Source organism: Ixodes scapularis, unplaced genomic scaffold (assembly GCF_016920785.2).
Source record: "Ixodes scapularis isolate PalLabHiFi unplaced genomic scaffold, ASM1692078v2 PGA_scaffold8__174_contigs__length_109621045, whole genome shotgun sequence".
NCBI lineage: Eukaryota > Metazoa > Arthropoda > Arachnida > Ixodida > Ixodidae > Ixodes > Ixodes scapularis.
This window is the reverse complement of record NW_024609883.1, coordinates 94,479,247-94,490,020: the sequence shown is the minus strand read 5'-3', so window position 1 is coordinate 94,490,020 and position 10,774 is coordinate 94,479,247. Positions and strand designations below refer to the sequence as shown.

Below are 10,774 nucleotides of genomic sequence, written 5' to 3'. Positions count from 1 at the left end.
CCTTCATTACAACGCTTTTGTGAGATGCTCTTGATTGCAGCGATCCCAGCTGTGGCCTGCTAGCTGATCTAAGGTGCACTAGAATGGGAGCTGGGACGACCCCGGTGTTCAGCGTTCCTGCGTGCCGGGCCAGTCAGGCCACAGAACGGAGTATGATCTCCGTGCCGAAAGGAGCGCCCTCCCCCCTCCCCCCCCCCCCCCCCCCCCCGTAATTACTTTTAATGCATGGGCGATAGAAGACGGTAGACACACCAGTTGCAGTCTCGTTTCGGGCACCGTACTCACTACGGCTGCGAATTCAGCCAGCGGCCAGTTTTGAACAAGTAAATCCATCTTATTTTTGCAGGTCACGATTTGCCCGACGAATGGCTATAAATGCCCGTCGTACGAAATCACAGAGAAGATCGAAGGCCTTTGGCTTGTCTCAGATTCGTCTAAGTAATACAGGTACAGCGTCATGGCCGTCAGCATCGTCTAATCTCGTCTGCTACTTCTGGGAGACGTAAGAGGAACGGCAGATTGCTTCGGTAAACCGTGCGGGTATTCGGGAAAGCTTGTGTGTGAATCAAGAGACCCATTTCTGCCTCGATTGACGCGTTCTCGCATGTCACATCACCTTTTGCCGTGTCCGAAATCGGCGGAATGCGTAAGCAAATCTACGAGTCATCTAAAGAGAATCACTGAGACGTGTTTACCAAAGGCTGTGACCGCGAAAAACAGACATCTAAATGAACGGCAGTTAAAATGACTGGGACGCGTTCCCAATGGCTGCGACGCGTCGTATCAGATGCTTCGTCGCGGAAGTCGGCGGGGCGCTCAAGGTCAAAGCGGACGATTCTCGAAAAAAAAAAAGAAACACAGAAAGAAAAGCACAGCAACGCAGATGCATCGTCGCGGACGCCGTGAAGCCGACGGAGTTGGCTGCGCCTGCGCAGTGGGCGAGCGTGATATATGTCACAGCCGGAGCACTGTGTGCGATCGGAAGATGTGGCGCGGTGCTTGTAAGAATTTTCACCAAGATGCACTTTTTTGGAAAGTTAGTTCTTTTTCGGCTGTGATCATCCGAGCTGGCGAAGAATCTACCTGAACATAGCGCGTGCATAAAAGCAATGGAAGCGCGCTGACTTGAGTCGATCGCCCTTCCGTCGCCGCCAAATTATGTGCGCTACCTTTTTGTTTAGTTGAAGGCTCAGTTTTCCTTATTAGACGTTTATTTCAGTTTTTTCATTCCCACTTTTCTTTAATTCTTGACTTAGTATTTAGTACTGGAAAGCGTACACAAAAAAAAAGCGTTTTGTTTCCTTAAGTATATATTTTAATACCTCAGAGACTTTTCTTCTCGACCACATTGTTAGCCCATGTAAAATTGCCATTCGTCTAACACCACCGCAATGAACTTAACGCATTCATGGTTGTAGGATATCTATGTTATGAGGTGATTGTAACACCATTAGCATTTAGCCACCACGAAGTAGGGCCTCGCAACTATGCTGCACCGGAATGCCTCTTAATGTTAGTCATGCGTCGGGCAGTGGACGCTGCGACGCAAAGCCCAGCAATTCCTATATTAATATTTCTCCGTTTCATTTTACGCCAAAACCGCGGCAGACGCTGCCATCCGCCGGAGACAGTCGAGCAACTCCAATAGTGCCTTGTCACCGTGCTCATAGCCTGTGTGCGTTTGATAATAACCGACTAAACGAATCACGCACAGGAAATGCGCCGTGAGCCTGCAATTTTTTTTTTTTTTTTGCGCGTGATTTTTAAGGGTGCCCCCCCCCCTTCCCAAAGAAACTGGGCGGCGCCGTGACGAAGCAATTTTGGCACTGCCTGATCGTCTGCATCGAATTGAGGTCGGCTGCGGTTTTGCCTTAAAATGAAACGAAAAATAGTGAGCTTGCTCCCGTAGGTACATGCATGAAATTAGTGCCACCTGAGCTTAGTATTGGTCGTCGCAGAGTGGCTTAACAGGTAAAGTTGTTACTACGACACTAAACTCCGATATTTTAATAATTGCTTTGGTAGCACGAAGAAGTTATGGTCGAAGTATTGAAATTATTTATTTATAATTTCTTCGGTTGTCAGAGATGTTAGGGATATTTTATCTCGTTCCCCTCGGGCGCCAGCACCCATCATGCTGACATTTCTGAAAAACAAAGGTTACACATTAATTTAACAAAAAACTTAATATCTACAAGGAGGATTGGACTAAGTCGGAGAAATAGGCACGCACAGGACAAGCTCTAACTGACGACTAATGCTCTTCAACGACTCCAACGTCACATATTTCGTTCCGCAGACGCGCACCCTTTATCATCTTATTGTGAAAAAACACAACCAACCAGCGGAAAGTTACCTCTTGATAAACTGATATCTGGTAAGGCCAGATACATGTGGTTATTCGACATTTTTAAAGTTTGGTTGGGACATGCGTGCCAAAACTTTAGTGCAATATTGACAGCGCAAGACGCAGTTTAGTCGGTAGTCACTTCCTTTCCATTTGTTTTCTCTCTCGGCATTTGGGGCATGTGGAGGAGAGGTGGATCGGTCTCGTCTTCACGTCGAGGTCGAAAGAGGGAATGACCGTTCCGTGACGTCATAGACTTTGTGGGCAGAACAAAAAAAAAATCTATCGCCGTCAGAATTCCTGTAAAAAGTTTTTTTTTTTTTTCGTTTAAAACTGATTTTTCGACACGCGTGTCCCTTCCAGACTCTTAAAAAGATTTTTTCTCCTGGGGTTTTTAAGTAAGGACATCATGGTTCTCTTGTTATACTGCGTCACTCGAAAACAATACGGGCAGTTCTGTTGAACCGCCACATCATGATGTTTTCCTGATGCAACTAAAATGGGCCTCATGCATCAACACAAAGCAAGGAAAAAGAAGAAAAAAAGCAGTGTGATATATAACGTTTTAATGACGTTCAGACTGCTATATGCAGAGAGAGTTCAGTAAGGCACGTTCTTGTTAGTGTTTTTATAAACTTGTTTTGTGGTTATGAAAATGGTGTAGCCGCTGCATACACTTACTTCTTTATTGAGCCCACAGGGTGTACCAGTGGGAAGCTTATGTGTCTGTGCTGCGCGCGAGTTTCCAAAATTTGCCCAGCACTCCATCCTGCAGTTTTTGAAGTCAACAGATTTCTGAGAACGAAGTGTGAGAGTCAGACAGGTTAAATTATACCGGATGTTACGAATCTGCTAAATGTTTAGTAGAACATTTAGCGCTATTCAGCATCCCCTCGGTACGCACCACACTCTGTGCTCCGCCGCTCTTGCATAAGTTTTCTAAATCACTACGCAAATGTGAATTAGACCAGAATAACAACAGTGTCCGTATTGTCTGAGGGCTGAATGTTTGAGCTTTTGAAACTGGAACTGTAAAAATAGAGAACATGGAAAAATTATTTTTGGAGAATCTTGAATTCTTTTTTTTTTTTTTCAACAACAACTGTATAACAAGTTTTAAAATTTTCAGGACAAGGCGAAAATAAAAATTATAACAGGAGAATTGGGCCACATGAGAAGAAGGAATGGAGATGGAGATGGGGGGGAGGGGGGGGGGGAGGACTTATGCGAGGCAAGTGTGGCAGAACAGACCTGGAACACATCGAAATTGAAGGTTGTATTTTAGAACCACAACAAAATTTCTCAAACTCTGGTATTTTAACATTTTCGAGTACGAAATGGCCATACTAAGGCCTGCTGCCGAGGTTGCGGGAGGCCATCACGCTCCGCGGGAAGCTAACCAAGAGAGTGCGTTTGCTCCGACACAACACACCAGTTTTTTCAGCGAAGCAGACGGTGACGAATGCGGCTGCTTTCGGCAACAAAATACTGCCCCACTTATGGTATTGTCCCCACCAAGGTGAGAAAATGTCACGATTTAAGATGCAATCAAGTAAACCATTTTTGTATTCGAATCGGATTTATTTGATTTAGGTAGATTGATTTGATATTGAATCACTGTAGCTAGCAAATAGTGAGCTTTATAACTTGATGTAATTTCAACATGCAAGATTGGTTAGCTAATCCGTCTGATCTCTAAGAACGACACGAAATAAATAATATGTGGAGAAGAACTAGCAACTATAGGCCACTAGCAAACGTAGGTTATAAAATACTAATGAAAGTGCTGGCTAGGGGGCTGCAAAGCGCGATAAGGAAAATTGTAGGCCCACATCAGACATCCGGAATTAAAGGACGCAGTGTATGCACACATACACACACCGCTACAAGTGTACTGCAAGTTTGTGGCTCGGAATATCGGAAAACAGCAATGATTCACCTAGACATGGAAAATACCTTTGATCGTGTGTCCCATGAAATTCTTTTTTTTTTTTTTCATTTTGGAATATATCGGCGTTGGTTCAGTTCTACAGCGGGAAGTAGAAATGGCCAAGACTAACTGCTAAAAAAAAGTCGCTAAACTCGTAAAGCACGAAGTTGAGGCCGAAGTTCGCGGAGCTCGTTGATTGAACTCTCGCGACGGTGGCGTCACGCGGGACTAGACTTCAATAATCGAAGCTCTCACGGTGCACAAACTCTATCAAATTTGCGAAACACGAAATCGTGGCGAGCTTCATCAGAGCGCGCGCGAGCAACACCGTGGGGCAGGCCGATTGAACGGCTGCACTGATGTCGTCGCGCCCGCGTGTCCCTACATCCCCACGCCGCGCTAGAATCAATGCTGTCCAAATTGTCCCTAGGCAGGCTGTGAAAACTCTGGACGAGGGCCATTAAACAAGTTGCGCTTAGAATATCGGCACTTCGTTCCTTGACATTGTTGTGCGCGCCGCCATTTTGGTTCGTATGCAGAGCAGACTCAGCTGCCGATCGTCAAGATTCAAAAGTGAGACTTCCTCAGCATTAGATTCGGTGTTAGGAAGCTCATGTAATATTGCTTTGCTCTGTTGCGAGCTGTTTGAACATTTGTGGAGAGCGGAAAAGCGTTTCCTGTGATTTCAGATAAAGCTTCAGATAACTGGCAACTACGATTTGAAGGTCCAAGATGAGTAAGGTCGTTACTCTGAAGCGTAGCTTATTCAGTGGTCTTCATAGTATATGCATGACGCACCTGGCGGTGCGTCATGCCGAAGTTGGTGCCTGTTCTGTTCTTGACCACTTTATAGATTGTATAAAACGCCTCAAGGAATGCTACCCTAAGCTAAACAGTGATATTTTGCAATTGCCTGTTTTGGCCGACTTGGCAGCCTTACGAGCCTTTTGACCTCTATCATTACGGCTCCCCGCCAAAAGACTGGCGGGGAGCATTTTAACCTCACGTGTCCTTGTTGGCCCAGTGTGCATTTCTTTTGTACTCATTCATCATGTTACCAAGGTAATATTAATAAAGTGCCTTGCGTGGCCCACTAAGTAGCGTGTCTGGCCAACACCACTCAGACAAGCAGAAGGCCTTCGCACCGTCGTCACAATCAGATCGATCGAAACCTGAGATTGGGCACGAGTGCTACGTCAGTGTTCGGCCGGGGCTTGCGTCCAATAAGGGGGTCGAAGGTCGGACTCGGGCCCAATAGCCGAGTTAGCACCATCCGACTCTGATGACGTTTCATAGACGAAGAGGAGGCCATTCGAAGGCTTTCACTATTCTAGGTGGTGTTGATCTGGCTCGCGACCGAAGGATCGGGGGTTCAAATCCAACCTAAAATTCTTAACATTTTTCTTCTTTAAGGGGGCGGCTCTTAATGTTTTCTGGTGCAACCTGTCAATAGAATTATTTTTCTCCTTCCTGCGTTTATTATTTTGTAAAGCGAGGACGTAGGTGCCAGTGTACGCGGGTATATAGAATATGTTGTTGGGGCTTAATGACTTTTAGTCATGCGTTTCTCACTCAGATACTTGTCTTGTGTATCGAACAAGCACCTAACGAAGGATTTAATTCATTTTTTTTTTCAATTCTTCTGTATCCTTTTTTTAGTGCAGTACCAAAGCAGGATATATTAAAGTGAGTCAAGCGAATGATGGTACCCCCTATCGCCAATACTTTTTTTTTTTTTTTTTCAAGTTGCACAGTCAAAAAAGTTCCAGTCAAAGCCTGGTTAGTTAAAAAAGGTATCCCAGTAACTTGATCTGACAACTGCATACTGTGCAGAAAGCAGAAAAACTTTCAGCCTTTCCACTCTGGTGAAGAATGAAGAGCAGCGGAGCTGTAGCTTCTGTTCTCGACGGTGGCTTTCCAGGCGAGCGATCTGCTCCTCTTTTGCAAGGGAATCTGAAGCTCTCGACGGCAGTGTAACTTTAGGCGAAAGCGGACTCACGGCGGTTGCTAAACCATTCGCGCTGCTGCGCACATCGCCGTTCGTTCCGCTCCCGCTCTTCTACCACCGAAGAAAGGTTGCCGCCATCTATGAGAAACGACGGCAAGCAGACAACCGGCAAACACAACACTCTGGACAGCTACAGCCATCTATGAGCGGCGGCGGCAACCAGAGTGTTGTGTCGGCCACGAGTGTCGACATTTGTTTGGTACCGGACACGATCCTGGGGAACCTATAGCCGTTAACAGCTCCGCTGTAAAACGGTTGATCCCGTTTTCCTAGACTGTTGGGACACGGACTTCTTTTGGGACGTAGTGCATGGGACCCTCAGAAACGACTTCCGATTAACGCCCCATGGCAAACATTTTTGAGCGGTAGAATGGAAAAATGACTTGCCTTACGACATGATCCTACTGTTCGGCCTGCACAGCATATGGCATGCCGTATGGCTGCGCGCCACGGAGATATCAATATTCGCCCCGTGCATAAGTATTTTGTTGAACACGTCGGCTTTCTTAAGAAATTCGATAAGGACCGGCAACCTACACCTAAGTGGCTGCCACTTTTGAAGGTCTTGTCTACCCCCGAAGACTCGTAGCATGCTCGCCACTAGCCAAGATGGCTGGTGTCTTTTAGTGTTTCGTCGCGATTATGTGTCACTGGCTTGTGTCATCGTCCAAATCCGAGAAAAAAGAAGAAAAAAAAAAGCCGCTTGCGTGGCGGAGTTGGCAACGTATGCGGCTGTCACGCAGTGCGATCGTTTTCGGATTATAGTCGTCCCAGATCCTATTTTTTATTAACTCTGTACTCTTCTAAGAAATCAAGTGTAGTAAAGGTGACAAGCTGAGCGAGTTGGTACAAGTTGAACATGAAGAAAAAATAGCGTTTGTCTCTCCTCTGTGTTTGGTTCCTTTCCATGTTCTCGGTCTTTTTGTGGGCTACTTTTTCATCATGTTCTAATAACCCCTGCCCACTCACGGCCGTCATTGAATGTTCTTGTTCAGAATATTCCTGAACATGCCGCGTATATGAAAGTAGCGGTAACTCCCCTCCTCAAGTCAGTCACCTTGCGTCACCGACGCAAGATGCGTTTCGTCTTTCTCTTTAGGTTTGAAAGTGCAAGTTCACCTTATTAATTTTTTTGTTCTATGAACATTTGCTTTTTTTATTGGTGGCAACATTACGCCAGGCGGAAAGTGAACGTAAATCAACGCGTAAAATATTACCGTAAACTTCCGAGCGAGCGCCCTCACCCAAGCAAGAACCCCCCCCCCCCCCCCCCCCTTTCAACTTACTGCTAATTTTATATTTCCGCGCCGTTCGAAAAAAAAAAAGCCCCCCCCCCCCCCCCCTCCCCGCTCCGCACCCTTATGCACAACGCCAGGGCAACACTGGTCTGCCAAATCCAGTCCAAGAATCCAATCCAATCCTACTTTGCAGCCCGATCAGCCCGGTCGCCGCGTGCCATTATCACTTCGTTTTGGCGGTGTCAGGTCGACCATGCTTATGCATTTATACACAGTGTCCAAACTCAAGGTCGTCCAATGGCATCGTGAAAAACGTACACACCAGACGTCTCGACACTTCAAGCTCGACCGGAAACGGATACGGGAATGGGACAAGAAGTTTGACCATTTGCTACAGCAAAACTACGGGAAAGCCCAACTTCGACGAAAGCTAAATAACGGCACGTCGGTTTTCAGTGAATCCGCGGACGACGCGCCCTTTTAACTCCTGGAGCGCAAAAGTGCAGGACGAGCAGTTAGCAACTGGCTTCTTTCTGAACAGGCTGTCAAAATAGCCAATGGCATGCCTTGGGAAACTTTGTAGCTTCCAGGCATAACATAAATAGGTGGAAGCAGCGGTTCGGCGTTGCAATGCGCCGCTCCACAAATGAGAGGCAGAAGACGCCAGAGCAATCTTCGGAGGCAGCAAGTGCCTTTCGGTCCGTCGCGAACTCCCTGGCCTAATAAAGAAAATGTTCCCAAAGATAACTAACATTTTAAATCCATGGGCATTGCGCGTTTTTTCTTTTTTTTTGGCGGTAAAATTTTGTCGTCGCCATCTTGAATTTTGGTGCCATTCTGGGATAACGCCCCTCCCCCCCCCCCCCCCGCCCCCCCCCCCATTTTGACGGTAATTTTGACTTGCGTGCGAGGGGGATCGCTGGCTCGGAATTTTACGGTGTGAGCCTGGAATACATAAGCTGACAATTTACCCTAGATACGTCTTGTACAGAATCAACCGCTAATAATAGCATATATTTTATGCTTATACTCGCTGCCAACACAGTTATATCTGAAGGTACTTAGATATATCGCACTCCAAGTCAACTATAATAACTACAGAAAGGTGTGCGATGATTTCTGCAAAATTGTTTTGAAGTTCCGAGGTTCTTCCTTTGATCGTAGCATCGCCATAAAATGGTAAGTGAGAAGGATAAAGTTATCAGTATGTTGACACCGCAAGACACTCATTATCTCATTATTTTTTTTATCATTGGAGTCACTGCTTTTTTTGTTTTGTTTTTTCACTCGGTACACATTTCGCTTTGGCGGCAAATTTCACACGGCATAAAATAAGTTGAACGCGCCACACATCGGTCCAGATACGTGAACTAGAAATGCCTGTCACAAATGTCTGGCCATGTTTCCACGGCTTTTAAATTTCGCCAGCGCAGCGCGTCTTGTGCACCAGGTCAAGTTAAATCGTGCTTGGTTCCGCTCATTGCAGAAACAGTGAGACTAAGATTCAACACTTGATATCGTGATGTCGGGTCGAAGGTATACACGCAGCTGTATGCCTAAAATCACTTGTGGTTGTCCCCTTGAGCAGAAACATCCATACGACTAGACTTTCTCACAAGTAACTGCAAAAAGCAGGGTCGTACAGCAGTAGAGTTTAATTGAAAAGCGAATAGTAGAATATTAAAATAAATAAAAGCAACGAGAAATGGTGGTTGCACTTTTTTATAAGCCTAATTTAGTGTGTGAATTTGCTATGAATTACCCCCTTATGTAATGCCCCATCGGGGCCTTTAAGGTATAATAAATAAAATGAAATGAAACAGTAGTTACCATTAAAAACGAGAGGCGAAGTTAATAAAATAATAAGGGATATTTTATACATAACCGTACTTGGGATATGTAAATGTTATATATATATTTTTTTTTTTTCTCGTTGGCAACGCCAGGAGCTTTGACCTGAAAGAAAAAAAATATCTTCTGTAAAGACACAATCCTGCTATTGATGTAACACGCGCGAGGTTAACTTTCGCTCGTAAAAAATATTTACGTGTCAGTACAAAGCTTTTGACGAGTTCAATAAGCTGATGTAAATATGTAAAATTTAGTAACAAAGGTATGTTGGTCGATAAAATACCCTCGTTTTAAGAAGTTCATTTTAGTTGGAAAAAATATCAGATGGTTATCATGTTGTACGGTTGTTTATCGAATTACTTAAGCCCCAAACTAATACAAAATTAAAACACCGATATATCACAACTATGATGCCGCTAAAACCATTGTTTGGACGCTGGAAAAAGAAAAAAACGGATCCTAAAGTTAGCGCCAGCATCTTACTTGAAAAAGCAAACACAAAAAAAACACAGTTGTCAATTGTGATCTACTGCAAAGTTCTAACAAATTTTAGAGGCGCTTCACCACTAGAAGTAATAGCGCTTACGCTACAGTCGCTAGGCTGAAGCTCACAGATGCACTTATCCTCGCTACCTCATAGGACTGCACACGGCGAGTATACAATTCCTATGTAAGTTATGATCAAGGTTGTACAGCACCTAGCTACAAGTAACCGCAAATCAGTAACTAGGTACTTATGTTGTACCTAAAGCACAAATCTGGGTACTTTTATTTTTGTATCTGTACGTTTACCTTAGGTACATTTTCCAGTAACTGGCAACTTGGTGAAGTTAGTTGTTGCAGGTACTTTTTGTTCACTTTGCCAAATATAGAAAGTTAGAACTGGGATGTATTGACGCTCTCAGATGGGGCCGAAAGGCACATTATTTCAGAGATAACAAACTTCGATATAAATTCAGCTTTTCTTGTATATGTTGTTTTACCCGCAGTCTCGTTTTTTTTTTTTTCGTGCTTAATATTCACTGTATTCATTGTGCCATTACATTCAGTTAATAAATTCAGGTTGTCTGATTTGCTTGCAGTGCCCTCAGAATGAACACCTATATTTTGACAGTATGAGGCAGCATGCGATCTTCGACTGCGCACTGCATTGTAGGCGCTACAGTAAAGTGGCGAATTAAAACTACGTCATTTGCAAATAAAAGTGATGTGTTACCGCCCCTACGTAATATTGCCGCGCGCGCAGCTGGCCAAGTAGGCAGCGCGGCCGTTGCCTAACGGTTACCGCGCTCTCTTTCGAAGTTAGAAAGTTCTACACGCTGAAACTTCTACTCTGATTGTTCCAGAAGCCCACGCGTTTACAAAAGGGGCTCCGCGTGGAAAGCCGGAGTCAGTCTCGC

General features: G+C 44.9%; 1 protein-coding gene across 1 annotated transcript; it reads right to left on the bottom strand.

Annotated features, from left to right (window-relative positions):
• Positions 1 to 2,101: 2,101 nt before the first annotated feature.
• Positions 2,102 to 9,405, bottom strand: LOC120840403. Its single transcript, XM_040210916.1, has 4 exons — positions 9,354 to 9,405; positions 3,252 to 3,376; positions 3,029 to 3,142; positions 2,102 to 2,146 (listed from the first exon to the last, which is right to left on the bottom strand). Exons 1-4 carry the CDS (start codon positions 9,403 to 9,405, stop codon positions 2,102 to 2,104), a joined length of 336 nt encoding a protein of 111 aa, XP_040066850.1.
• Between the last annotated feature and the right edge of the window lie 1,369 nt (positions 9,406 to 10,774).

Bases quoted from the DNA above. Each gene is read 5' to 3' on its own strand.
- LOC120840403 (XM_040210916.1), bottom strand. From the start codon at position 9,405: ATGTATAAAATATCCCTTATTATTTTATTAACTTCGCCTCTCGTTTTT. The intron at 3,377-9,353 runs GTAACTACTGTT...CTATTTTTACAG, and splicing joins TTCGCCTCTCGTTTTTAATG to TTCCAGTTTCAAAAGCTCAA. The intron at 2,147-3,028 runs GTAAGTGTATGC...TTTGTTTTTCAG, and splicing joins CCTGTGGGCTCAATAAAGAA to AAATGTCAGCATGATGGGTG.